Raw genomic sequence first — 27,747 nt, 5'->3', positions numbered from 1 at the left:
GTCTGCTCCCCACCTTCCCTCTCGAGGACTGAAACAGAGCTAATTGAAATAAATGAACTGCGGAGCAAATCAGAGTTGATAACATCAGCTGCGTGGGGATCCTGATTGCAAGCTTGTTGAGCGAATGTTGCAGAGCCAGTGGGTAATGAAGAGCCTTGTTTGCCTATAACACTCTGGGCACTGCAGACACCCACATGCCATCGTGGATATTGTTCTAACCATGAAGGGTCCGGAGAGGGAGAAGAAAACGGGATGGTCCTTTTTTCTTTTTTTCCTTTTTTTTTTATTCGCACATCAATTTTTAACACATACATTTGTTTTCCATTCAGGCAGCAGGTTATTGCTCATAAAGTCCTCAGAATAACTGTACAGTATATAAAATTAGAACAATAAACACTATACACAGGAGGGGCTGCGCAGGATGGGCCAGAAGGAGAGGAGGTAATTACTGGAAAGTTTGAAATGCTATGAAACTAATTCAGCAGCGGGAGTGGGTTGAGAAATTAAATTTGCTGGATACATGGTCTACTGTGTGAGTCAGAGGAGGTAAGCAGAGCATTGAGAGGTTTTATTTGTCGAGGGGAAATCAACCTTGAAGTAGAATTCACATAGATGTATAATTTCTGTAGTATTTCACGGCTCTAATTTGAAAAAGACGTCTAACTGGCTAAATGTCGGATAAAACAAATCATGATGTGGTCAGTTCTAGTTAGCTACTGGAATTACTATCCAACGTCACTGGGACAGCGCAGTGTAAATTCAGTTTAAGAGTGGATTCTCCCTTTAATTGCTCTGAACTGTCCCTGTAATATCCTCTTTTCACTGGCCCTGAGAAAGTGGTACAATCAGCCAGAAGATGTGCAAAAAAACAACAACCCCACAGTAGACCAGTGTCCAGCTTCTCATGGTGTTTCGTGCTGCTGAAAGAGCAATAACCATTTTTCCCCTTCTAGTCCTATAATCCTGCCGCAGAGACACACAAACACAGTGACACAAAAAAACATCTTCTTTAGCACCACTGAGGACCAAATCATGTAAAATGAACGTATGCCGCTCAAATGTCAACATGTGAACAACCAGAGACAAAAAAAAAAAAACGCTGAGCAGGGCAGAAAAGGTGAAGATGCGTGAGATGTCTCCTTGTATAAAGGACTGCAGTTAGGACGTGAGAGCGCTATCATCAGATTGCTTCTTGCCCTGAAATATCACCAACCTGGAGGTATGTCATAGCAAGTACATACCAGGGGAAAGGGCGTTGATGTGCCATATACAGTACTGTAGTCTGTGGGAACATGGAGGGCTCAAAAAGCTTATTATCAAACCCATGGAGGGAAGCAGTCCAATAAAGGAAACAACCTTATCCATTCAAGTAAGTGTCGGGTTCAGTAACTAGCTACACATATTGAATACTAATCAAGGTAATTCACTGAGAAAACTGCAGTTGAAGGGTAAAAAGGACAATTTATCATTCCTGCACACAGGAAATTAATTACGGTGCTTGTGTAGAATTAATATGCTAGGCCAGTGCACAACTGCTCTGCGATTGTAATTATGGTGAATCTGCACATGCAAATGAATCTGACAACGTCTCTGATTTATTCAGTCTGCGTCTTTGTAAAACATTAGGTAGCAACTATAGTTCATCCATGATCTGAAAAGTCCCACTTAGCGGACTCGTACCACAGCTTGACAGACGGTTCCTGTCCATGGGCAGATCTGTCCTGTTTTATAAGTGGTCATTGTAAAGTGGCGCAATCCTCGTTCCTTGAGGATCAGTTGGAGCACACTCAAACAGTGAAAAAAACAAAAACACATAGAATTAAATATGTTTAACTGGAATATTTCCCTTTGGTAGATGTGCTTTGTGCCCACTGTTGCATCTCCTCTTTCTCGCCATTCTTCTGATTGTTGTACAGCCACACAACCTATTTCATCGGCTGTCGAAGAATCTTAAATAATATACCACAATCCCACCACATACATGAACATAATGTAATAAATATTGCTCAGGCGGCGGTAAAAGTCCAGTTTCTTTCACTGAAAACTTGCTGTGCAGGTCTTTTTGTTTGTTTGTCATTGGCAAGGTGTTAACCATTGAAGCATACTCGTCCAACTTGGAATCCGAACTTCTGGTTGCCGCGGCCAAAATCGACCGGAGCCACATCTATGATGGGGAGCAGCTCTGCCGAGGGGGAGTCGATCTCTAGAACCGTCCTCTCCTGACCTTTTCGAGACTGAAAGAGAAAAATGAAAGTCGGCTGAAACCTTCTGAATTTGCCTGATTTAATTCAAATAACTAGCACTCTGCACTCTAGCATTAATTTCACTAACGAAAACCATATGACCTTTATTCACATGAATAAGATGTGATGGAAATGATGTCATTAAAACACTAACTGTGACTGTATCAACATGCAAAAAAAAAAGACGAGAATACAATATCATTCATAAATAACGACACAAGAATCTCTCGGAAATTTATAGGTTCAGTGACGAAAAATAGAGCTGCAGATTAACAAAATGCAGGTTGACTAAATACGACTAAATCTAACGTTGACTTTATATATCAAGACTGAGAATAAGACTACAAACTGTTGTAGCTGATTTCTCATGAAGATGTTTTCTTCAGAGGCAGGATTGCAGTTCGAAACGGGGTCTGTTTATTTCAGCATCTGCACCAGTATTTATGTCCCTCGATCTGAGGCTTGTTGCCAGTGCTGACGTGGGCGCGTGCATGTTTTCCCGGAAGTCTTTTCCCAGTGTATGTGAAGTGCGTCTCATCCTCACATTGTGTGTGTGTGTGTGTGTGTGTGTGTGTGTGTGTGTGTGTGTGTGTGTGTGTGTGTGTGTGTGTGTGTGTGTGTGTGTGTGTGTGTGTGTGTGTGTGTGTGTGTGTGTGTGTGTGTGTGTTTTTGCTTCCTGAAGCTCCAATCTCTCCAGCGTGTTCTTAGGTATGTTGTTTTGGGTGTATAACGATAAACGTGGGAGTTGGTTGTCACCATACTGCAGCCAAGTTTGGTCAAAACAAGTTATGCAACATTGTTCATTCAGAGGTCGAGTTGACTCCAATACAACTCAAATTGACACCACTCTGCTCTCACTTTTGCCTAAATCCCCATTAAAGTTATTTAATAACCTGCCACTTATTGAATCAAGCACCAGTTAACAAGAGCAACACAACTGATAAACTGATCCCATATGTCCAGATAGTCCCTGTCCCTGCCGTGTCCCGCTACTGACCTGGCATCCGTCATGCACAGCGGTGATGAAGGGACTTTTGGCTTGTGTCAGCTCCTCATCGTTGCTGCCCCTGATGCGGAGGGCGTGCTGGTAGGAGCGGGACGTGCTGTCGAACCAGCCCGCCGAGTTCTGGCACGTGTAGGTGAAGCTCTGCTTGGCCGTGGCACTCAGTAGTTTCAGGAAGGTCAGCTGAACTACATGCACAGGGTTCCCATCCCTGTCGTCGTAGGAGAACTGGAAGACACAGATACACAGATGTTAGAGTGCTGCACAGGCCAAGGGGATTAATATGTACTAGAGCCACACATTCATAACAGCAATAGCCAAATCCCATCGAATGATTACTATGAAGCCACAGAGCACATCTGATCCTATCAGAAACATATGGGTGTCTAATTGCATTTTACGTTGGCCCTGAAGTGCAAATCACAACAACAACAACTAAGAAAACACAACAGCAAATAAGAGAACACAATAGTAAATAAATAAGAAAACACAATGGCAAATAAATAAGAAAACACAACTGCAACTAAGAAAACACAATGGTGAATAAATAAGAAAAAAATGGAAAAGTAAAAAAAAAACAAAAAACAGCAAATAGATAAGAAAACACAAGCGCAAAAAAGAAAACACAACAGCAAATAAATGAAAAACACAATGGCAAATAAACACTATGAAGTCACATTGGCAAATTACAAAACACAACATATAACAAAACATGTGAGTGCATCCATCCAATCAGCAACAACCCTTGTCCATAGATGATACCTACATTCTCCAATAAAAATGAATGCTTTTGTGTTTTGTGAGTTGCCGGGGTGTTTTCCTTATTTTTGTTTTATTTTTGATTATTTATTTTTATTTTAGTTATTGTTATTGTTGTGTGATTTGCTGTTGTGTTACTGGCCATTGTGTTGCTTTATTCATTAGTTATATTTTTTGTTTATTTTGTTATATTTTCTTGTTGTGCTGTTGTGATTTGTGCTTCAGGGCCACTGTACTATTTCCATTACAAGTATAATTATAAATCTCCCCAGCTTGTGTTAATGAGGGAATTCTTGTAGGCAAGAAAGAAGAAAAGTTCGGCAACTTCTCTATAGAATCAGAAAGGGAGAATAATAAGGGAAGGAAAACAAGACAGCAGATCCCAGCACTCTGTGTGAGAAATCCAGTGTGTTCCAATTGTGCTGGCAGCTCTGTGATTATCTGAGAGGGTTATGAGACCTCTGATCAGGCGCACATGAAAAGCCAGCGCTGGAAGCGTGCTGCCCTGAATACAGATCAATGAGACAGAGCTGCCTATGACTCCTGAAACCTACTAATGACAATATCAGATCAACATTGCAATTGCATATAGACTAATGAATTAATGCCAAATTATGTAGTGAGCTCATTTCCTATTTCAAACAAGCATACACGTCTACACATTCTTGTCATATGCATAAATATCACTCAAGCACAAATAGGACGAGTAGTTTAGCTAAAAAAAGAGCCTGGCATTTGGAGCGAGGATAATTTAATAGCAGGAGGTAAGGTTGGATGTTTTTGTGTGCATTTGTTTTATACCTGCTTTCCTTTCCTGTATTGGCTGTACCAGCTTCCTGGCGTCTCTTTGTTCCACGCCGCTAATTTCACCTAGACACACAGAGGGGGAGCGGGAGGATGTTAAAAAAAAGATTTAGGCTCAAGGGATATAGGCAGTTGTTTGCACGCTGATGTAATATGATGAGGTCGGCTTTGTGGAGGCTGACAGTAACACATTGGAGGCTTACCATCTCTGTCCTCTTGTCAGGGTAGAGACATGTCTCTCCGTCAGCTGTGAAGTTGCAGTAGACCTTGATGGAGTCGCGGTGACAGCCCTGGTTAGGATCTATCCAGTAGTCACCTAGAAAGTGCACAAAAAGAAGACATCAGTTAAGGTCTGGATATTATTTTTAAAACATAATAACAACAAGATATTGTAAAAATAACAAGCATCTTTTTGAATTAAATAGGGTGTTTCCTAATCTAGATTTTCTTGGATACAACTTTTTAAGATGATGAAAATTTGTTGGTGAACTGGGCCTCAAGCAATGCCTTTACTCTTTGCCTTTACTCACCATCTTTGTAGTGAGGCTGAACCATTATGAGCTCTTTGCAGGTCCGAGCAGGGCTCTCAAAGGTTCCCAAAGGCCTCCTCATCAACTCGACATCGTTTTTCATAGAAGACAGGGTAGCAAAGACTTCTTCCATTCCCTCTGCGTCCTCTAGAGGCTGATCCCCCTGAAGGAACTCGTCCATGTCCAGATCCACATCCTCCTCCCTGGACGGGGCTGCCCCTCCTGCGCGATCAGAGTGCCTCCGTCTCTTCCGCCTGCCCTCCCTGATAGGCAGGGGCTGAATCATTGTCGCGGGGAGTCCCTGGAGGTAGCATAGAGAGGTGAGTAAGAGGTGAAAGAGAAAGACAGAAAGGGGATAAAGTTGGCTCTGATGAGGCCATGATATGGATCATTGGATGTACTCACCGGGGAACCTGGGGGGCCAGCAGGGCCTGTATCACCTCTGGGACCAACGGTACCCTGGAGAATAAAAGAGGACAAAACTTTGTGTCAATCACGTCTCACCTGGAGCCTCTCTCACACCACTTTGCTAAACCCTGGCTTTATCCAGGCAGATATGTCTGCTGCTTTATAGGATTATCCAGCTTTGTGCATCAGCACTCTGTGGTCAAAGCCTTGGCTCACAAGACACACTATAGTGGTTTTCATAACATCACACACCCCAGAACCAAATCCTATTAAAAGGGCCCATTGGAAAAAGGCAGAAGTGGCTGTACAGCAGGCTTTTAGTTCCAAAGACATGTGGTAAACACAGTAGAGAATTATGATTATGAAGCATGGCACATTTAAGCCAACACACACACTTTTCCCCTCTTCCCCAACATATGCTCCCAGCAACTGCAAACCAAATCTGAGGCCAGGGTACAGGAATTACTGTATAATGTAGAATTAAGACGTATTAATGGACTCACCGTGTCTCCCTTTGATCCTTTCTCACCAAAAGCACCCTAATAGTGAAAAAGAGAAGTAAGCAAACATTGAAATATAAATACAATCTATTTGAACTTTAAAAATGATCTGATTACTCAAGCAAGCACAGCCAAGTAAAGATGTGGTCAGAAGTTGAACTCTACTAGCATTGAACTAAAGACAGGACTGTATGCTGTCTGGATGGAATAGATGCTTTGCTCCTTGTTGATGGAATCATCAGCGGAGATCAAAATGTATTTTTAATGAGTTTGCTCATTTGCTTTAACGGAGAGACAATATCTACCACCATTTACTGCCATTGTTACGTTCTTCACTTCAAAAATGTGGCGACAGGTACAACATTTTACATGGTTCAACTCTTCCAATTTCACATTTATTTTTGATTCTCGATTTGTAGTTTAGACACGAGTTCAGCACAGCACAACAATAATTGTATGTATGTAAGCAGTATTTATCGAAAAAGTCAAGATTTAAACATATTCATACAAAGTGTCTGTATATTGTTCTGCACATGTTTTTGAATTGAACACTCATCAAAGCATCTATGGTAGCTGGAAACATAATCAATCATAGAAATGGATCATAGAAAAACATATTGTTACATCTATCACTTACTGATAGTCCGGGTGGTCCTGGTGGGCCGGTGGGACCAGGTTGGCCGGACTTTCCCTACATATGAAGACAAATCAATATTTTTACTTAACTGAGTTTCCTTTGTACATAAATGTATCAGATACATCATGTTGCTGCCCTAAAGTATGTACCCCATCTCCTTTAGGTCCATGTGTACCCTCTATCCCTGGCAGGCCTCTGTCTCCCTTCTCACCAGACTCTCCTGGGGGGCCAATTAGACCGATCAGCCCACCATGACCCTGCAGACAGAGATATGGTTCATCAGCATTGTTTCCCAGGGTTTAGAATGGTACATTGTGTTTTTTATACTATGGATGGACTAAACACTCACTTTATCTCCCTTCGTTCCAGGGTCTCCTTTTAATCCTAGAAGTCCAGGTGGCCCCTGTTGACAATACCAGACGTATTAGTTGGCCACATCAATGCTGTAAACTCTTGTCAATGATATTTGGTTTGTTTGTGTTAATTTATAATAATCCTAAAATTTTAAATCTTAATTTATTGTCATTATTATCATGTCCCAACCCTTCTCTTATTTGATGGGCTCCATTATCAGGCAAATATAAGGATCTTACTAATGGTCCTGGTGGTCCAGTTTGTCCTGGTGGCCCATTTAACCCTTGTTCACCCTGGAAAAAAAACACAGGAATTGATGATAACGGTATGTACACAAATCAATTAAACCCAAACACAAATGACATCATGTTGACTGTTGTCAGTGTGTACTAACCCCAGGACCTGGGATGCCTCGAAGACCTTCTGGACCAGACCTTCCTGGATGGCCTTGGGGTCCCACAGGGCCTATCTTACCTACTGGACCTGTGGTTCCTGTTGTCCCCTGCAGAGAAATGGGAGAGCGACAGACAAGGAGGCATTAGAGCAAATGAAATTAGATCAGATTTGTTGAAAGGCAACATTTACACCCACTGAGTACCAGTCCTCATCCTTACCTTGGCTCCCTTCATGCCTTGCTTCCCTTCTTTTCCTGCAGCCCCTATCTGACCCTGAAGTAAAGAAAGACAATGTTGCTAAGATGATTACAAATTATTAACTCAAAGAAAACTATAAGGAAATACACATATAGCTACATACATATACATGCATACAAATATATACAATACACTAAGCTCACCCTCCGACCAGGAGGTCCTGAGGGACCTGGCTCTCCAGAGGCTCCAGGGGGTCCCTATAGATAAACAAACATAATTACCTTTTCATCTAATCACAAAACACTGATAAGAAAGCCCAACCACAGTAATGAAGACATAGAGTTTCACAAAGCTAAGCACACAAGAGATGCTAGTGTTGACAATTTATGCAGTGAATAAAAAAGAAACACTGCTTACTGCATTGCCAGGATCTCCATTGTCTCCCTTAGACCCTGGTACACCATCTACCCCCTGATTGAAGAAATGTCATGAGGGAGAAGTTATCAAAAATGAATCAAAAATATTTTTTTATAAAAATAACCATAATGATAATTCTCACATTGACGCCAGGTTCTCCGGTTGGTCCTGAATCTCCAGGAAATCCAATTGGGCCCTACGGGAAAAAAAATGTTATGAACCATCGTACGTGTGACATTAACAGAATGACTGATCTAACAATCAGAGCAAGAAAATGTCAATGAACCAGAGAGACAGACTCACAAGGACGCCTTTGGATCCGTCCTCGCCTGGTACTCCTCTGGGTCCCAGAGGCCCAGATGCACCGGGAGGGCCAAAGTCACCCTTCTCCCCCACATCGCCTCTAGCACCCTGGGACAACCGAAAAATGAGTTTACAATCAGTGAAAGGGCAGAGAGAGAAAGCAAAGAAAGGATGATGTTGAGCAAGCCAGGAAGTAGGGAGGGAGTTTGTGACTCACAACCGTGCCAGGCTGTCCTGCTGATCCAGGGTCTCCAGCCTCACCGTCCTCACCCTAGTAGAGAGAGGACAATTAGCAAAAAAAGACACCACACACACACACACAGGCTCACAAACTCACATACAAAAACCACTACCATTTCACTTAATGTGCACAGGCACACGCACTGTAGGGGATAATATTGATGCTGACCTTCTCTCCAACAAGTCCAGGCTGACCAACTCCACCAGGCGTTCCGTGTGGACCCTGGGGCAGGAGGAGAGAGAACAGCTTGAATCAAAATCCTATAAAACAGGGATGAGTTTGAAATATTCATATTGATTCTTGAAAATCAGGTTCTTGGTGCAGTATTTATTTATTTATCCATTTGGTTTGTCAGCAGTTCCGCTGAGCCAATGCTGAAACTGGAACAAAATTATCACAACACAGGGAAAAATACTGAGTGTCAGATTTGCTGTGTGGATAGTATCTGAGTCACACAAGAGGGTGGATGCTGTTTCCCTTCTCTCTCCCTCAGTTGGTTTGGTTTTTCTGTGCATGTTAGCGTGCACACGTGCATGTCAGTATGTTGTGCTTTGTGTTTTGAGACAAACCTGTAAAAGCAACTCTTAGAGCAGGAGAGCTGAGCACAGCCGTGCACTACCGCTGAGCTCCTGCTGTCAGCTTCTTTCCTCACACGCCAACCCAACTCCATTTTTACTCTTTTCCACTATTCCTTTATCAGTCCATTAATGGATCCCACCATCTCTGCACCGCTGTATTACCACGCTTCCTATGATGAAGCACTACCGCGACTCGCACGGCTTTCTGCAACACTGCTGAATAATTGACCGGTATGAGAGGCTGTGGAGAGATGGCCATTACTTGAGGTAAATATAACTGCATCTCAGAGATGATAGTCTAATACATCTTAATGATTCATAGAGTAGTAAATATAACTCCCTCCCAGGGATTATATCCTAATACTGTTTAATAATTCAAGTTTTCAAAGGTCTGTGGCAGGACGTGTTCAAACAAAGAGACAGTATATGTAGATATGAAGGGGCTCGAAACAAGCTACTGTTCAGTTTGAACTTCAGATAATACTGTGTCTCCTTGATTCCAAAGACGATTCACTGTCATGTTTTCTTTATGACTCGCAGAATATCACAAATACAATATTCAGGCAGTGTGTGTCATTTCAAAATTCTCTTTTTTAACGTCAGATTCATAAAAACTTTTTGAAACACAAACAGTAAACCAAAATAAATAATGACTTGGCCTTAATGGTACCTTTAAAAAAATAATAACATCGAGAACGAAGAATAAGAAGCCTGGCTTGTGTGCCTAATGGAAATTCTACCTGCATGTGCAGAGGTTCTTCTCCTCCCTTAAAGAGACTGTTCCCATTCAGTTTGTTACTGCAGTCATGTCCATATCTAAATCCAAATATGTGGTTATAAACAAATAACATAATAAAGTAAAGTAAAGTTTACCTCTCCACCATTGGGCCCCTGAGGGCCTCGTGGGCCATGCTGTCCTGGGGGTCCCTGTGGAGAGAGAAGTGAAATGTTTTTTTAATGGATGTCAGTGCAGACAACAAAGCAGTTTTCAGACACGAACTCCAGAGAATGTTCTCACAACTCGGTCCAGAGGTTTCCTTTCATACATGTACAACACAGCAGGGGATTCTCATCTCAGGCGCATTCACAATAACGCGGAAATCTCCGGGGGCGTTCAGGTGAGGGGTGGTGCAGCAGGTGGAGGAAATACGTAGCGTCTAAATTCTGCTCACGTGTTGTTTACAGCACATCGACTCCGACATTGGTTCTTATCACTAAAAACACTTGAGTACTTCATCAGTGTCGTCTACGTGTGTGGCAACATCTCCTGCTGATTTCGGACATTCTCCTGAGTTATTTACTTGGAGGACGGCTGGAGAAACTAGGGAGTTCAGTGCATGTCTGAATGCAGATTAACAATATGCTTTATTATTAAAATAAACACAGAGATACAAACTGAATTTGAATGAGAGGTTGGCCTGTGCTTCTGAAATTAAATGGGAGTTAGAAGTCAGCCTACGGTGGATTGCTTATGCAGTGGCCCCAGTCTCTATGATCATTATCATTGTGACATGATGAAGACGTCCAGACAGGTCATTACCCTCAATATGACACAGGCTCTGATTCTTTCACATTTTCACCACCTACTCCCTCTCCCTTATTCTCGCTTATTAATAAGAAACCTCCAGCCTGTGATGTGCGAGACCATATTCTCTCAACCACAGTGACGGCATGTGATTTGACTCTTCTGTGCCGCTCAAGAGAGCGCCGAGCAATTAATCCTAACTGTGCTCGGCTTCAATTTCAGTTGAGTAGATGTTGAGCTGTGCTCTGAATCCCTCTGAAGTCTTGCGGGGAGCCTTGTGCTGTAAAAACACTGAGACAGAAAAGACAGACGATCTGCCCAGAGAGGGACTGTGTGGGAGAAAATACTTGAGCATTAGAGGGGAGAATTTTGTGATCCGCAGCGCTCACACATGTACGAAACTTATCCACTGAGTCCTCGGCATCTTTCGCCTCTCTCTCTCTCTCTCTCTCTCTCTCTCTCTCTCTCTCTCTCTCCTTCCCTCCTTTGTTTTGGTTCCATTTTGATGCGTTCCCTCCCTAATCTGGCTGTGGAGAAGACGGGGCTATAGAGAATCTTGTTGAGCGTGTGTGCATGGTTGACAGCGTGGTGAGATGACTGTCACAAAGGAGGATGCTCATTAGACAGCCAAGGCTGAGGCTAATCTGATTAGCAGCTGTCACACCGTCTTCCTGCTCACAATCAGCGCCCCGCCTCTCCCTTCCACTCGGCTGCTCCACTGCCTCCTTTCTGTCGCTGTCTCTCTCTTTCTCTCTCTTCCTTTCTTTTTTAAATCTTGTTCCTCCTTTATATACAGGACCTTCTCTTTCTTGCACATGAGGCCGTGGTCTATTCTGTCATTGACACACGAGTTGAGATTGTTGAAAGGCTGAACAGGCTTTCTTTCTTTTCACCGTCATTATTGTGGGTGTCATTTTGCAAAACAATGAAAAGACATAACACATGGTAACGGAGAGAGCAACAGGAGGCCGTGTGGGTTTTTTTTTTAATTAAGGCTGTATTTTTTCATCACTAGCACAGTGACACACTATTTATAATGAGCAATAGTGATATGTTTGATAAGTTTGCATCAAGTGAACTGCTAAGGACAGCTAGTTAGGGGGGCTAATGGGGATGTTCACTGCCTGTTTGCAACAGTAAAGCCCCAGAAAGTGCAGGCATCGCTCAGCTGTTAACAGTGTCATTATGTCATATGTCTGTATATACTCTTATTAATAGCATTTATTGCACAGGTCACATCTACGATCAATTTAGAGTCTCTGACATACCTAAGCCCAATCTGCATGTCTTTGGACTTTGTGTGGAAGCCGTCGTACCCCACAGACACGGGGAGAACATGTAAAGTGCACGCAGCACATTCCTACTGTGAGGCAACAGGGCTAACCACCGCGCCAACCCTGTATATGAATTACAACTTTAATAATCGCTGCATTCAGTTGAGCTGTGCCATTTCCAGGGCCTTGATGTTCTGCACGCCTGCTCAGTAGCTTGACTTACGAGGATATTTATCTGGGTCAGAACCATCATTAACCTTATTTCTTGAATCTCAGCATTTTCCTGATATGACAAGAAAAATTGTCTGCTTTTAAAGAAAAATGTCTATTCTTAGCCAACCTTAAAGTTCCTTCGGCTCCTAAACAGCTGAGAGTGTGAGTGTTGTCAAGGCTGTTGCAATGGAAATATACTGCTCTTAACTCTGGAATTTCTTTATCTAAATTAATTGATTCTGGTGTGTCTTAGATGCATTGTGTTTAAGATCAAAACGATGGAAGGGTTTTACTCTGAAGATCGGTGCGACTTATCAAGGACCAGAGGGTGGTAAACGTTAACGATTATCGGCAGAGGAAAAGGGTTTGTTCATGAGAAGGACACAAAGCAGCAGAATCAGCACAGATGGCGCTAACAAACTTAAATAGGTGGCTAATTAAAGTTTAATGAGCTGTGGTGGCTTGTCTGTGTACCAGCTATAGTTCATAGGCTGCTGCTACCTTGGACCTGTACACTACTGTAATTACAGCGGCGTCCATCTGGGAAATGTGGGGAAAACCGGGTCAGAAAGAATCTCAGGAACATAATATTTTCTGTTCTTTGCTTTTAATTACAGCCGTTTGCTTCTATAATGGTCTATTCGAATAATTAAATTCCCTCGTCTTGAGAAATAACAATTAAGCATGAAATTATTCTATTACAGTATGTGTCTCTAATATGAAGGCACTATGAGATGTATTCTCTAATACAGTGGAATCCAGTAATTATGTCATTATGTATAACATCATATGTAATTGCAGGATAATATGATTATGTGTAATGTACTCCCATTTATATTAACATATTCGCTAATTGTTTTATTGGGGTATGGCCATTATATTGGTGCCAGGGCTATTTAGTACAGTAAGTTATCCTTTTGACCTTGCCTGCGTTATACTGCATCTCTTGCCTATTTAATCTGTGCATCGCCTCCTTTGTCAAAATCAACTTCCACCCAATGACAACATTTAAAATACACTAACACCTGGAATACCACACCCAAACCAGAACATGTCAAGCACATACCTCTGCAGAGGTCACTCATAGATATCAGTTCCCTACATAATAATAGAAGAATAATCAAATAATACAAATATATTCTCATCAAGATCCAATAATTATTTTTTGGGGGAAATCAGTGAAAATGTTGTTTTTTTAAATGCCCTATCTCGCAATGTCAAATAAAGTGAAAAGAAATCCTTGCATCGGCCCCAGATCTGCACCAAAAGGGGTTCTTCTTTGGGTCATGCCCCATCGGTTCACAAAATTTCATGGAAATCGGGTTAAAATCGGTTGCTAACTCACTAACAAACAAACGAATGCAGATGAAAACATAACCTCCTTGGCCGAGGTAATATAAGACTAGCGCTGAAAAAACATATGCCACTAGTACAAAATGTCTTGTCTAATTATCTCTGCACATTTGGTGACCTCACACCAGAAGCCTGTGTATTCACAAACATAGAACAATGCCTCGGGAGTTTCCTACCCATAAACATAACAGTATTTGCAACATATTCCAAATCTTTCTACAGAATAATCAGTTGTTTTTCTACTGACTAATTCATACATGTTTAATCCTGCTCACGATCTTTGAATTTTGGGAAGAAATGTAAAAAAAAAAGTAGAGGGAGAAGAGAAACATATTCAGAGAAAAGCTGAGACAAGTGATAATAAAGGAAAGTGCAAGATGTTAGAAAAGTGTTGTTGAGAACAGACTTGACTCTGACACTGCAACTCAGCAGTGGATTTGAGTTGAGTGTTGAATGTGCTGAGATAGCTGAGCGGTTCTCACCATCGAGCCAACATGTCCGTTCTCTCCCTTCTCCCCTGGTGGTCCTGGCATTCCCTACAATTGCAGATAATGTTGAGCAAGCAGTCTCAGGCATGGCATGGGAATAAATTGAAACTTAAGAATAAAGATACAGCCAGTCTTGGAGTTGATAGTAATGTTTACCTGTAGTCCAGAAGGACCAGATGCCCCCTTAAAGCCTCTTTGTCCTTCATCTCCTTTCGCTCCGTTCATTCCCTGCTGCCCACGAGGACCTGGTTCACCATCTGCGCCCTGAGACATTCACAGACGGGTCAACACTCCACATACCAAGCTAACCTTTCATATGAAGACATATCTTGACGTGATGCATTCTGAGTAATCACAACATACTGTTGGTCCTGACTGGCCCACAGGTCCTTGAATCCCAACAGGACCTGGGGGTCCCTGGAAAAGCACAGGAACAGTTAAATACACACAGACATGATTAAAACCATCTGCTAATTCCACCAGAGGCTGCACTGTCCAAACAAAATGAATTACAAGTTATCCCAAACCGATTATCAGCCTCCTGGCGATGCAAAGTAACGATGTGATGTTCGAACAAAACGTTCATACTCACAGATTCTCCTTTGTCTCCTTTGCTGCCCTTCTGGCCTGGTCCTCCTGTTTCTCCCTATGGAGAAAAAAGCATGCACACATAAAAAAAGAGTCCAAAACAAGCATTTTACAGCAGTACTCCAGTCTATGCAGGTTGTCCAATGTAAACACCTTGTCTCCGTCCTCTCCTGGAGGTCCAGCAGGTCCTGCAGCTCCTGGCAGCCCTAAAGGTCCAACTTCCCCATCATGCCCAGCCGGGCCCACAGGCCCCTTTTCTCCCTGGGGAACAGATGGGAAAACAGAACACATTTAGCAAATGCTAAAATATTTATTATTCACATGTAACAGCATGACACATTGATTAATTGACATACCAGAGATGAAAATCACATCCAAGAAAGCAGGCTTGATCACATTAATATTTTCTCCCTCCTTTTCTCTCTCTGTTTCTTTTACCTCTCTACTGCTCCTTGTCTCATAATGAAATGTTCCCGAAGCGAGAGCACATCTTGTTTATACCCAATGGTGGCAGGTGAAGGTAGACTACGTGTTAGTGGACATTGTTGCCTGAGTAAAATTTACAATGTTTCAAATCTTACCGGCTCGCCTTTCTCTCCCATCGGCCCAGCAGGACCCACGCCACCGGGCCGCCCTGGCTGCCCGATAGCGCCAGCCGACCCAGCGGGGCCCCTCTCTCCAGTAGCACCCTGAAAATAAGAGGAGGCAGAGAGGTTAGGTGGAAATGTGACATGATTCACTTTTTGATTTATTGCTGTGGTCACGATCGCTGTTCACCATGGAAACAGCCTCCTGCTTCTTATGCCCTAGAATTCTACATCACATAAGCTGTGCAGAGACCGAGGGATGTGATGGGAAGCAATTTCATAAAATCAGACTTACAGTCGATCCAGCAATACCAGGTAGACCCTCTCCTCCCTTCAGACCTGCAGGTCCCTGCAGAGACAGAGGCATAAACAGCCTTAACAATCAAGTGACAACCACAATCATTGTCACATTCAAAATAAATGATCAGTGACTTAAGGTAGATCACAAATGCTGTAGGAAGCACACATTTTGGAACATGACGGCATCATCGCTGAGCCCATCATTTAAATATAATAGATACAATCAAGTAAAAACACTATAATATAGGGAATGAATGTGAGGATATGAGATGTATGGACGCTTGTGTTACCATGGCACCAGGTGTCCCTCTGCTCCCTCTGAAGCCTTGGAGCCCAGCAGGGCCACTTTTCCCGGAGGCTCCTGACGGTCCTGGGTCTCCCTGGAAACCACACATACACACTCATTTGATTAGATATAAGGCAAGTAGCCAGCAGGCCCTTATGCAGTCATTAATCACATAAACCAGCAAGTCACACCAAAAAGGAACATTTATCTTTTATGAGCCATAATACACTCAACACTGCAAGGTTTCCTCTGTTATTTATTAGCAAATTAGAGGATAGGATGAGACCCAGGAGATAAGATATTCAGACAGTGCTGAGAGTCCTTGGGCTTTATCTAGTATAACAGTAATAAGGTGATGCTGATAAGTGATTATGATCCTGACATGACGTAAACCGCTCACCTTGGTACCCTCCTTTCCGGCAGCTCCCGGCAAACCAAGCTCACCGGGCGGTCCTGGTGAACCTGGATGGCCTCTATCTCCAGTTGGCCCCGTCTCACCAGATTTGCCCTGACGACAAAAGAGCGCAACAACCCTCACATCGCGGTTCATCAAAAACATGCTCTCTGAAATAAACAACTTCACAATCGGCCTGTTTATCGTCAGCCGATCCTCCTACCTGTGGTCCAACGACACCGGGGGGGCCAGGGGGGCCGTTCTTGCCTTGGAAACCCTAAAGAACAAGACAAGAAAAAGTGACTCAGTCAAGTGTTGAAATAGAGGCAGGATGCAGTATCTCAGGACAGGGAGGGGGGTTTACTTGATTTAGTATCAGCCGCTCTACTTGCACTCTGACTTGAACTGAGGCAATTCAATGCTGAAGTCATAACTTTTGACTTGTTTACTGTGTCAACACGTTCAGTAGATCATGTTTACTGTAGGTTAATGCGGTGGTGTCCACCTGAAAGAGCAAAATGCCATATACTAAATATGTGGCTTTATTGGGAGTAAAAGTGACTCACTGGTTCGCCTCTCTGGCCTGGATGACCTGGTAATCCATCCTTTCCTGGTGGACCCTGTGAAGAAGGCATTTTATTACATCACTGTAACACAGGAGCATGAATATAGGTGAGCATAAAATGTGGAATGAGGTAAAAATTAGCAACATTAAATCACAGGGTAAACACTACACGGTGCATGTTAGCCCACTCACATTAGGGCCTTTAGTTCCTGGTTCGCCGTTTCTTCCCTGTGGTCCTCGGGGCCCCTGGAAAATAATAACACAGAAAACTCTGACCCAAACCCCAGATTGTATTTTCTGGTGCTTGCCCTAAACGGATTTATGAGACTGTGACGCCAAGATTGCTTTTCAGGCTTGACATCTATATGGTCTTATGTAGACACTGTGTGCACGCCATAATCGGTGAGTCATAATCTTACCTGTTCTCCGGGGGATCCTGAAGTACCATCTTGCCCAGAAGAACCCTACCAGGTGGACAAGACAAATAAAAACAGTTACCGTACGAACAACAGGAGCCACTCAAACATTTTTAGCTTTCTGCCCGACAACAAATTTTTAGCTTCCCCAAGATGGTCTTTGAGGGGGAGCGTGTAAACTGAAGCATCCCCTGCCAAACAGAAGCTTCTCACGACACCAGATGGCCTGTCATCTAGAAGGGAACAACAACCGGCTCTGGTACGCGGGCGGCGCATTCATTAATACTTCATGAGAAAGCCAGGTGTGTGTCTGTGTTTGTGCAACTGTATGTGAATATGTCTTTGTTTATGTCAGGATATGTGTGTGTGTGTCCGCCTCAGCTCACCTTTTCTCCAGGCTTTCCAGTGGGTCCCTTTGCTCCTCTTCCCCCTCGGGCTCCCTGTTGGAAAACAAACAACACTCTGATTAGCACATGCGTAACTCATCTGTCGGTGGAGGATAAATGATGTGAAAACAGTGATGCAACAGTGTGCCTCAGTCCCATGAGTCGTGGTGCAGCGATGGCAACTGATCAGGCCAAATACAGTTTTATACATTGAGAAAGAAAAGGTGTATAGTGACTGCACTTTTTGTGTACTTACATTTGCACCCCTTTGGCCCCCAGACCCTGGTTGACCAGCTGGACCCTGCGTTATAGAGGTTAACAGTTATTTAGATAACATGTACTGCAGAAGTCAGAATATGATGTGGATTAAAATGTCAGTATAGTCCTCACCCTTCGTCCTTTCTCTCCCAGGACCCCCGCCAAACCAGGGAAGCCAAGTGATCCCTGAAGACACACGTAGAGGTTAATCGGCCTCAGCCTTCCATTCATCACACATCACCCCCAACGTCTCATTAACGTATAATTAACTACTGTATCAAATTAAAGCAAATCTAATCCACGAGCCCAACACAGCCTTAAATACACCATTCATCAACATGTAATGAATTGGTGTCACTAATGAACTATTAATAAAATAGCCTTTTTTTTTAATAAGCCATTTATCATCCCTTATTTTTAATCAGACGGGAAGCAGTCCAGTCAAAGACACACATCTTGCCGTTGAAAGCTCTGATAAAAGGAACCAGAGGACACATTAACTGATCATAACAGCCCATCAATGCTAAATCACCTTAGGACCTTGTCTCCCCAGGTATCCTGGCAATCCAGGAATGCCAAGTTTGCCCTGCAAAGAGCGGCAGGAAAAGAGGGGGAGGAAGAAATAAGCCAGAGAAATATTAAAATTGTATGACACTGCTGATTATGCATGAACCAATACAGCAGGATATCACCAAATTAATGCTTATAGTAATGACAGAAAGATTAAATGCTTCAACATGCGCTCTGGTTCAGCGGCAGTTTTGCTTTAAGAGTCGGCTGTAACCAGATGTAATGAATGTTGAGTGATTTTCAGTTAATAACACAAGTGAATTAACCTGTACTACCTAATATTATAATGGCTGTAGCAGGATGATGCAGGTATATATAAGATACTCTATAACATGCAGCCTATTTGATCCCATTGGCTTCCTCATTCGTGTCCTCATTTGGTCTTGTAGTGTAAATGTATTTAAAAATCACCTTTTCGCCAGCGATCCCAAGAGCCCCTGCTTCTCCCAAGGGCCCCACTTGGCCCTTCAGCCCCTCCGGTCCGTCCTCTCCACGAGCACCCAGAGCGCCATTATCGCCCTAAAGTGAAGAATGAGCGTAGCAGAGAAATTAATGTTTTATTTCCACTCTGATGGAGAATAACTAAGATGATTTGAGTATGCTCTCACCCTGTCTCCCTTGAGCCCCATGTCACCCTTGAACCCAGGGAAGCCATCTTCACCCTGTGATGCATCGAGGAGGGATGGTGTCTTATTAACGTTCTTTAAGGATACGTAGCACCACTACTTTGTATTTCATCAAGTCTTAAGTAACAAACCACAGTTTGATGAGCAGTAGAACAAAGATTTTTACTCACCTTCTCTCCTTTGCTCCCTTTAAGACCCCTAACTCCATCTGCTCCCTGTGAAAACGTGGGGAAAAATAAGTCATTTAGCAACAATTCAATATCCCTGACAAGCCTACCCCCCAAGAAAAGATGTAGAAAAATCACTGGTTGCCAGTATTTCTAGAAATAACCTATCCTAAAACACTAAAATGATTCATAAGTGTGTATTGATTTTCTGTTGACCTAACATTGCTCTGTTATTGAGCAGTTATTGACCTTACATTCTTGTCACACTAATGACTGCCGTCAAGGTCGGGCTTTCTCTGAAGGATGTCGAGCCCAAAAAAATAGAAAACACTAAGTAGAATGCCATTTCAAAACTCCACTTTTATTCCTTAATGTCAAAAAGCGCACTAAAGTCCGAATGCTTCACTCGTGTGAGCGCAGCTCTGCTCGGTCTGACCATCAAATGTTCCTCAGCAGGCCCCTTGAGAAGCGGTGCTTTCCCTCCACCTGTCGCCCGTCAGTCATTCACCCGAGCATCGTGTCCGTCACAGGTAGACGCACAGACACGCGGAAAGAAGGAACTATCTCAATGGGCTTTACACCTGGGATCACAATGCATTTATGTCTCACCTTGACTCCGCGGGTCCCCGGGTACCCAACAGGTCCGTGAATGCCTGTTAAACCCTGCATGAAAGAATGGGAGAACAGCAGGATTTTACAGCTTTAGCAACCAGCAGCGAACAGAAACACATTTCTCTGTGAGCATATGAATGAGCAATGCACTCAGTGACTTGGCCCTATCATTTTCTGTCAGAAAAAGAGAAAAAACTGTGATTATAATAAAGAGGGTGAATCTTGTTGTAGCCTAATGTGAGTGAGTGCACAGTTACAGCCTCTTATAAGAGTAACAGCATGATACTGTAGTTTTCATATATATTGTTATGACACTAATGTAGAGCAGCCTCAGATAGTTAGTTACCCACTTGGATTCCTTTCTCTCCCGCGGGGCCCTCTCTTCCTGGGTGACCCTGAAGCAGGAAAACATGAATCAAATTTGACTTAGCTGCTGCAAATAAATCATTGTAGTATCACTCCTTGACTGAGATTAGTGAATGCACCAGAACAATGAAAGGAAACAGGAAACCCCAGTGGCATTGTGAGCGAATAAAGATAAAATAAGAAATAAAGATATCATCGCGCATCAGTGCTCCCCTAGTGGCAAACAGCAGAAAGCGTTAGGTGGCACATTGTATCCTCTTGCTTCTGGGTTGTATATGTGTGCTTACAAACATGTGTGTACATACACAGTTATTGTGTGGTGTATACAGTCTTTTGCTTGTTATATATGTACATAAGTTTGAACCATTTTCTCAAAAAACATTCAATGAATGAGGAAGTACCTGTATCAAAATGCATTGCATCAATTAAGTGCAGACAATTACATTCTCTATTTATAAGTACATAGATACTACATGCACTTTAATGTATTTCCCTGCTATTGTATGCATTCACGTAGTGTTTGTGTGTCTGTGTTTACTTACAGGAGGGCCATCAATGCCTGACAGTCCCAGCATGCCTTGTTTCCCCTGGGGACCCTGCACAGGACAGAAGGAGGCATGAATACTGTGATGAAGCTTCAGAGTCGACGGAAAAACTGAGTTCCTCCCTATGAGACCAAATTCCCCACTTTGCTGCTCCCCCACCAAGCATTGTATTTATGAGTAAGTCCACTTTTTATTTCTTTGATCAGTCCAGCCTCGTGAAGTGCACCGGTCATCGCCGTCCCCGGTGTCTGTTATGCCTGAGTGTGTTTCTTGCGTATTGATTTCCTGTCTAGCCTTGTCTCGTCTGAATAGGAGCCAGAAGTGGCTGGTTTGTACTGTCCTGCTCACACAGCCTCCCCCCCGGGTATGTGATGACAGAGGTCACGGGGTCACAGCTTTAATTCTTAAATTAACTGAGAGACACAGCTACCTACCTTTTCTCCTGGCAATCCGATGGGACCCTGAGGACCAGTCAAGCCCTGGACCAAAACAAAGCATCAATCAGGTTAAGTGTCACAAGACTAGGAGAAGGTCTGAGAGCTGAGATGAGATGAGACGTGTGGACTTAAGAGTCATGAGCGATATGTGTGGACTCCCTTGTGTGAGCTGGTGTTTGGCATTAGATGGTTGACATGCTGGGAAAGTGAAAATATGATTCAGTCTTTTTTGGATGACTGTCATGTCTCTGACGACATTTTGAAATTATATTTAGTTGCTACGGGATAAAAAACCTTGTTTCTCCAAAAACAAATAATAACAATTTTTGAAACCTTTGCAAGTCCTCATTATAAAAGCCTTGTATGAGGGAGACACACATGAGTTTATGCAGCTGAATGCTTGCAAGTGGTTGTGCATTATATAGTAGATACTGTCATAGTGTTTTTGACTCAGCACTACCTGTACTCCTGGATTTCCCTGCTGACCTGGGGACCCTATATCTCCAGGTGGACCCTGAGAAGAAGAAACACTTAGTCACAGTCATGATTTTGGCCTCAGGTTGATCATCACATGACTGTTTGACAGGGTAATTACAAAGCCCGACTAAGCTGATGTTTCTGTGGCTGAGGTTACCTTCAAAAAAGTTAATTACATTTCATGGGGAAGCGTTATATGATGGCATTTATGGGGATGAGATAATGTGTGGATGAAGGTAGCAGGACTCACCAGGTTGCCCTTTGAGCCTTGTACTCCATCAGTTCCACGAATACCCTAAAAAAAAAAGGAACACATACAAGATGTCAGAAAATACCGGAGGAAAAAAACAAAAAGTTTGATGACGAAAAGAGGCAGTTCAGCAGCATCCTTGTTTATCGTCAGTGCTGTATTGATGGTTGCATGCACCAGAGGACCCTTCATAGAGTTGAAGAGACTGAGGAGCTCTGATCTTGTTATCAAGGCGATGTTGACTTACTGGTTGGCCAGGTGGGCCAGGTGGCCCCCTCGGCCCAACAAGACCCCGAGGACCCTGGAGACAAAACACAGCAAATAGTCAGCAGCCAACCTGCATTCATGATGAGACGGGGTGAGTGTGGAATACTAAATCATAAATCATATAAAAGAGACGCAGAGAGAGAGAGAGAGAGAAAAATGGTGAGAGACAGAATTTGTGTGTGTGTGTGTGTACTCATCTGGTTTTGTATGTGCTAGCTACAGAGAGTGTGCTAGTTTGTGCTTGTGCGAGCGTGTATGTGTGCTCTGTTTTTGTCAGCCTCCCTCTTTGTAGGCTGGCCAAGCCACCTGTTCCAAAGCCACATCTGTGATCTCCTGGGAAGTGATTGATATGGAAATATAATCATTCAGGCCAGGATTTTATCTCTTCCCTCTCCGAATCCATCTCTTCCCTCTTCCCTCTCTTATCTCGTTCGCCACCAACCAAATTTCTGTCTTGAGTCGGTCTTTCGCTGTCTCGCTTTTCCCATCGCTCCCTTTCTCGCATCGAAGCAGCCAACTCGTCTCCTTTCTCGTGTCTTTGTTGTTTAACGCAGCTTCCCTAACATGCCTCATGGAGCCCTGCTGAGCCAAAACCTCACCCACCAGTAGAAAGAGAGTGATAACTACATAATTAACCAGTGTCCTCCATAAAGACACACAAAAAAAACAGCTTTTTCAACGGTGCTCTTGAGATCTATGCTTTCAAGTAAAATCTCTGTGACAGATAGTACATATACCTGGATGCCGTGCCATTTGCATAGAGTGAGCACTGGAAGTATTGCATTAATGAGGTCGTTTCAAACTTTTTCATTGTGGCTAAATGTGGATTTTGTATTTTGAGCAGTTCGTCTGTAAGATGCTGGATAAAACGCCTGCTGGAGCTTAAATCCAGTGATCTCCTACAATCCCCTGCTGCAGAAATCACTTGTTCCAGTGATTCTGCACTGTGGAAAAAAGCAAAGTTCTGACAAAGCGAACACTTGATAAATGCATCTTTTAGCATTAAATATTCTTAGTGTTGAGAAACGGTAGACGTGATATATTTTAATGTAGAGGTGTTCGTTATTATGTGTGTGTATATTCTTCTGTATGTGGTTGCTTACAGATTCGCCCGGTTGCCCTCCTGGCCCCACAGGTCCTTCGGATCCCTAAAGCAACAAGGAAGGAAACAGATTCAACACGTAGATCTCATGCATGTCTCTGAGTAAACCCCAGGGAGGATACATTTATATCCCCACAGACATAATCCGCGAAAATAGCTCATTAAAGAAATTCACTGCCTGACAGATAAGGCTCAACTATCTTCGAGCAAAGACTAATAGACTAGCTCTCTTAAACTTCACCCGCCCGCATGTGTAGATAGATAACATCTTGACAGAGCTGCTATCTTTCATATTTTCAATTTGATGTCATGGATGCACCGCCTGGCTTTCATGTCTTTTGCAAATGCAAACCTTGATACTGAATGAACTCGGGCCAGCATAGCAGAATTAAAAATTCAGGAGTTTGTGACTCGATTTCAGCAAAAACCTGCTTTGATCTGTGCCGCTAAATTGTTTGCAGAATTGATTTGTTGATGTGGAAAGGATTTCCCTCTTAACCTTGTGATGAGGACAAAGCAGTGTTTTGTCATGTGTGGGGACTTTGTTTGTTGCGAGTAAATACGAGAAGCGTCTGTGCACTCACCTTTTCTCCAGACTCCCCGACAGGCCCATAAGGACCCGGCTTTCCTCTGTCGCCCTACAAGATAAAAGCATTAGCCACAGGCCTCAAGATATTTAGGACTTTTCTGTTTATTGCAGAGCAACATCAAGCAGATGCTTTCTGGTGTGCACTGTCATCACAGAAATCACAACGATCATCACGATCATAATATGCAAATAAACATCTGCTATATGATGTGTAAGGTATTCATGCATGCTGCATTAGCGTGTTAGTGTCTGAATGACTATATAAATACAGTGACATGTCAAATTACCAAATCTAACTTACCCTGTGTCCCTGGATTCCTGTGATACCTGGCAGGCCGTCAAAGCCCCTGTCACCCTGAGAAGTAATAGAGAAGCATTAAACCCTGAAACCCACACACGCATACGGTAATGTGTAAACATTAGCAGAATTGTACTGAAAGTCTCCCCTGGCAGAGCCTCCCATCTGCTGTGAGTGTGTGTCTGGGAGAGGGAGCTCTCAGATTAGCTGTAGGTCTGCTAAAATGCTGCTTTGACTGATAAAGACTCCGCTGTTCTGTCAGCGCGGCATCAGGGGAGTCTGATTTATTTACTAAGCTCTTCCTGCAGCTGTTAGGCATTGAGTTGCTTCATTGTCAATACATATAATAAGCTGTGGGCGGCTGGATACCTCAAGGCTTACACATGCAAGTGCAGATAGTTTATCGGACAAGACCTTGCTGTCTACATACGTGTGATATTCAAAACTAGCGTCGGTTATATGGTTTAACAACTGACACAAATATCAAACAACTCTAGTGTCCAAATGTGAAATGAGGATGTCAATACTTTACTGGAACAAAATTCTGTGAGTTCTTATTGCACCTCATTTAGATATGAGGCAAGATTTGGAAACCTGAATCTGGCTGAATGAACTTGGTCTGCTTGTCCAGCAAAGTTATTGAGGTGAAGTTCAGTCTCTAACCTCTATGTCTCTGTCACAACTTGGGGAAGCTCCAAGCCATAGTGGACTGTACTGACCCCCCCCCCCCTGCACAGGGAGTCCTTTATCCTTCATTTCCTACACAGGACTAAAAAATTCAAAATCAGTCTGTACAGCAGCTAATATGATTAATTTGCACAAATTGTGCTAGTAACGTTCTTTTTCTTGCACTTGACTTTGGCTGATCTCCCTCAGTGTACGTGTGTTTCTTGTCCCTGTCATCTGTCATGCATTTGTTTTTAATATTGTATTCATGACGGCTTGTATGAGTTTCTTAACGCCCTGCTGCGAACCAATTTCCCTCAGATGGGATGATAAATTTGATCATATTCATTTCTACAAGGCAGTGCAGTGAGAAGTCACGAAGCTCACCTTAGAGCCTGTTTCACCTGGAGCACCGCGACCTCCATCCACTCCCGCACGGCCCTAAGAGATGCAAAATCCAGGTAAAAATAGGTTCTGCTTCTCAGTGCACCGGGCACAGCCTTGTTTAACACAACATGCAGATACAGAGGTTTTTCAGCATGGACACCTGCAGTGCTCAAGATATCTCTCACCCTTTTTCCAGCCTTTCCATTAATTCCAGGAGTGCCCGGAAACCCACGTGTTCCCTGTGTAAGGAAGCGAGAGAGCCGGACAAATCGAAAAAAAAAAAGGTGTAAAAAGGAAAGCCAGAGGACAGAAGGAAATCAATAGTGTAACAAACAGAGTGGTATGACTGAAGGTTGAAGTGAGGTGGAAATAACGTGTGGTCTTACAGAATGGCCACTGTCTCCGATGTCTCCTTTGAGCCCAGACGACCCTGGAAGACCCTACAAAAACAAAAAGCCATTAAAGCATAACATGATGCACTCTTCACTCACATTTAGCACCAAAAAAGGAAAAAAATACAGATGAGCTAGGAAATCCTAAAAATCTCTTCATTTTTTCAACCCTACAGTGATTCTTTCTTTTCTTTTCCATGAATGAGGGCCGATTCTATGAGACACTGAGCATGCATAATGATGAGGTTGGACTGGGGAGAAAGTAGAGCATGTGCCTGGTCAGCCAGAATGGGAAGCTGAGGTTAAAGGTCGCAGGAGCCCTTGAGGTATGATGCAAATTTGGTCAAGGACGGAGGAAAGCCTTACCTGTGGGCCTGGTCGCCCTGCGAGACCCATTGTACCTGGAGGTCCCTTCATTGACAGCTGAAAAAAAAAAAAAGCACAACAGAATGTTTTTTACACTGCACAAGGTTTTTTTTGGCTTTTAATATGCAATGAAATGGCAAAGTCACTCATGATATAATACAGCAAGATGACAACAAGGTACAGATTTGTGTACCTGGGCCTGTTGCAGGATAGCTTGTGCCTGAGCCTCCTGGGGAGACACCACTGGTCCCTTCTGAGAATCACCTCCATACTGGAACTGGAGGCAATGAAAAGGAGGAGTCAGTTCCCATTGCAGGATCTCCCAGTTGCAATGAAGTTCAATCACACAGCCCCCCCTTGTGGCCATGCCACTACACCACACTGGGAAAAGGTGTGTTATGTGTGTGTTTGTACAGTGCATGAGCATGAGCATGCATGAGTGGGCTTTAAGGTCTCACTGGTAGCATCAGCAGGGTCCCTGGAGGACCTGGAATCCCATCAACCCCAGCAAGACCAGGACGTCCAGGGGGACCCTGAAAAGAGAGGACAGGGATAAGCATTGGCAAACAGATCGACTCACCTTTCCTGCAGCAGTGGAAATCCATGAAGAATTGAACGTTAATGCAAACAATCCCTACGGATCTGTGCAAAGCCAGTGTTGGAGCAGACTGTGTAACGACACCCTCTGATACATTATAGGACTGCACTGCACTGCAAGAAGTAGTAGTAGATATATTACTAATAGAGTGAAGAGGAAACGGTGATTTACAAAGGAGAACAGACTGGCTGGTGAGGGGTTCATCTAAGAGCAAGATAATGACCCAAAATTGAAAAGAATAAGGTGGAAGCTTCAAACAATAGAAGATCAACACAGTCTCCAGATTCTCTAAATGAGCTGGACATTTCCACTGAGGGAGATAAACTTCATTTCAATTACAATTTATAAATTAAAGTTAACATTCAATTCTCCTTTATTAATTTCTACTATATTCACCATCACTGCATCTTATTTAAAAAAAATTATCTCTGGGAATAACATGTGCTTGTTATGTGGACTGAATGCGTGTAAAGCATGAATATGATGAACTAGTATGGGGATCTGCATCATAATCTCCATAGTGTCCTCCTTGGAGTGTGTTCCATTGTGATGACTCACACAAGCATCCCCCACACACACGCACACACAAAATAAGAGAATGAGGTCAAACATGTGTGAGTCACTATGCGTCCCTGATGTCCAGCAGGTTCAGGTCAGTGAACCAGGGCAAAATGTTCGCACTGATACAGATCTGTCCCTCACATAGCTCTGTCCCTCATACAGCTCTGTCCCTCATACAGCTCTGTCCCTCATACAGCTCTGTCCCTCATACAGCTCTGTCCCTCTACAGCTCTGTCCCTCATACAACTCTGTCCCTCATACAACTCTGTCCCTCATAGAGCTCTGTCCCTCATACAACTCTGTCCCTCATACAGCTCTGTCCCTCATACAGCTCTGTCCCTCTACAGCTCTGTCCCTCATACAACTCTGTCCCTCATACAACTCTGTCCCTCATAGAGCTCTGTCCCTCATACAACTCTGTCCCTCATACAGCTCTGTTCACGTTCAATGAGACCATATCTTGAGCCA

General features: G+C 43.2%; 1 protein-coding gene across 2 annotated transcripts in view; it reads right to left on the bottom strand.

The window, feature by feature from the left end:
• Positions 1 to 278: 278 nt before the first annotated feature.
• col5a3a (collagen, type V, alpha 3a) overlaps positions 279 to 27,747 on the bottom strand; it is a 47,868-nt gene continuing 20,399 nt past the window's right edge. Inside the window, exons 12-67 of one of the 2 annotated variants that reach the window (XM_034593280.1) lie at positions 26,579 to 26,653; positions 26,314 to 26,397; positions 26,121 to 26,177; positions 25,749 to 25,802; positions 25,548 to 25,601; positions 25,363 to 25,416; positions 24,313 to 24,366; positions 24,007 to 24,060; positions 23,424 to 23,468; positions 22,301 to 22,354; positions 22,054 to 22,098; positions 21,787 to 21,840; positions 21,324 to 21,368; positions 20,887 to 20,940; positions 20,329 to 20,373; positions 19,976 to 20,029; positions 19,370 to 19,414; positions 19,182 to 19,235; positions 18,985 to 19,092; positions 18,536 to 18,589; positions 18,136 to 18,189; positions 18,002 to 18,046; positions 17,746 to 17,799; positions 17,363 to 17,407; positions 17,136 to 17,189; positions 16,945 to 16,998; positions 16,602 to 16,655; positions 16,385 to 16,492; positions 15,989 to 16,078; positions 15,694 to 15,747; positions 15,393 to 15,500; positions 14,965 to 15,072; positions 14,816 to 14,869; positions 14,587 to 14,640; positions 14,380 to 14,487; positions 14,218 to 14,271; positions 10,244 to 10,297; positions 8,961 to 9,014; positions 8,769 to 8,822; positions 8,552 to 8,659; positions 8,391 to 8,444; positions 8,249 to 8,302; positions 8,035 to 8,088; positions 7,853 to 7,906; positions 7,633 to 7,740; positions 7,478 to 7,531; positions 7,234 to 7,287; positions 7,034 to 7,141; positions 6,885 to 6,938; positions 6,251 to 6,286; positions 5,745 to 5,798; positions 5,340 to 5,640; positions 5,013 to 5,125; positions 4,807 to 4,875; positions 3,241 to 3,474; positions 279 to 2,234 (exon numbers count right to left, since the gene is read on the bottom strand). In XM_034593280.1, the coding sequence (XP_034449171.1) occupies positions 2,088 to 2,234; positions 3,241 to 3,474; positions 4,807 to 4,875; positions 5,013 to 5,125; positions 5,340 to 5,640; positions 5,745 to 5,798; positions 6,251 to 6,286; positions 6,885 to 6,938; positions 7,034 to 7,141; positions 7,234 to 7,287; positions 7,478 to 7,531; positions 7,633 to 7,740; positions 7,853 to 7,906; positions 8,035 to 8,088; positions 8,249 to 8,302; positions 8,391 to 8,444; positions 8,552 to 8,659; positions 8,769 to 8,822; positions 8,961 to 9,014; positions 10,244 to 10,297; positions 14,218 to 14,271; positions 14,380 to 14,487; positions 14,587 to 14,640; positions 14,816 to 14,869; positions 14,965 to 15,072; positions 15,393 to 15,500; positions 15,694 to 15,747; positions 15,989 to 16,078; positions 16,385 to 16,492; positions 16,602 to 16,655; positions 16,945 to 16,998; positions 17,136 to 17,189; positions 17,363 to 17,407; positions 17,746 to 17,799; positions 18,002 to 18,046; positions 18,136 to 18,189; positions 18,536 to 18,589; positions 18,985 to 19,092; positions 19,182 to 19,235; positions 19,370 to 19,414; positions 19,976 to 20,029; positions 20,329 to 20,373; positions 20,887 to 20,940; positions 21,324 to 21,368; positions 21,787 to 21,840; positions 22,054 to 22,098; positions 22,301 to 22,354; positions 23,424 to 23,468; positions 24,007 to 24,060; positions 24,313 to 24,366; positions 25,363 to 25,416; positions 25,548 to 25,601; positions 25,749 to 25,802; positions 26,121 to 26,177; positions 26,314 to 26,397; positions 26,579 to 26,653 (4,059 nt within the window). In that variant the 3' untranslated portion in view covers positions 279 to 2,087. The remainder of the gene's footprint in view (positions 2,235 to 3,240; positions 3,475 to 4,806; positions 4,876 to 5,012; positions 5,126 to 5,339; positions 5,641 to 5,744; positions 5,799 to 6,250; positions 6,287 to 6,884; positions 6,939 to 7,033; positions 7,142 to 7,233; positions 7,288 to 7,477; positions 7,532 to 7,632; positions 7,741 to 7,852; positions 7,907 to 8,034; positions 8,089 to 8,248; positions 8,303 to 8,390; positions 8,445 to 8,551; positions 8,660 to 8,768; positions 8,823 to 8,960; positions 9,015 to 10,243; positions 10,298 to 14,217; positions 14,272 to 14,379; positions 14,488 to 14,586; positions 14,641 to 14,815; positions 14,870 to 14,964; positions 15,073 to 15,392; positions 15,501 to 15,693; positions 15,748 to 15,988; positions 16,079 to 16,384; positions 16,493 to 16,601; positions 16,656 to 16,944; positions 16,999 to 17,135; positions 17,190 to 17,362; positions 17,408 to 17,745; positions 17,800 to 18,001; positions 18,047 to 18,135; positions 18,190 to 18,535; positions 18,590 to 18,984; positions 19,093 to 19,181; positions 19,236 to 19,369; positions 19,415 to 19,975; positions 20,030 to 20,328; positions 20,374 to 20,886; positions 20,941 to 21,323; positions 21,369 to 21,786; positions 21,841 to 22,053; positions 22,099 to 22,300; positions 22,355 to 23,423; positions 23,469 to 24,006; positions 24,061 to 24,312; positions 24,367 to 25,362; positions 25,417 to 25,547; positions 25,602 to 25,748; positions 25,803 to 26,120; positions 26,178 to 26,313; positions 26,398 to 26,578; positions 26,654 to 27,747) is intronic. The other variant, XM_034593281.1, reaches the window with a different exon arrangement.

This window comes from Hippoglossus hippoglossus, chromosome 8 (genome assembly GCF_009819705.1).
Source record: "Hippoglossus hippoglossus isolate fHipHip1 chromosome 8, fHipHip1.pri, whole genome shotgun sequence".
NCBI classification, from domain to species: Eukaryota; Metazoa; Chordata; class Actinopteri; order Pleuronectiformes; family Pleuronectidae; genus Hippoglossus; species Hippoglossus hippoglossus.
The sequence above is the reverse complement of the archived record's forward strand: the minus strand, read 5'-3'. Positions and strand labels throughout refer to the sequence as shown.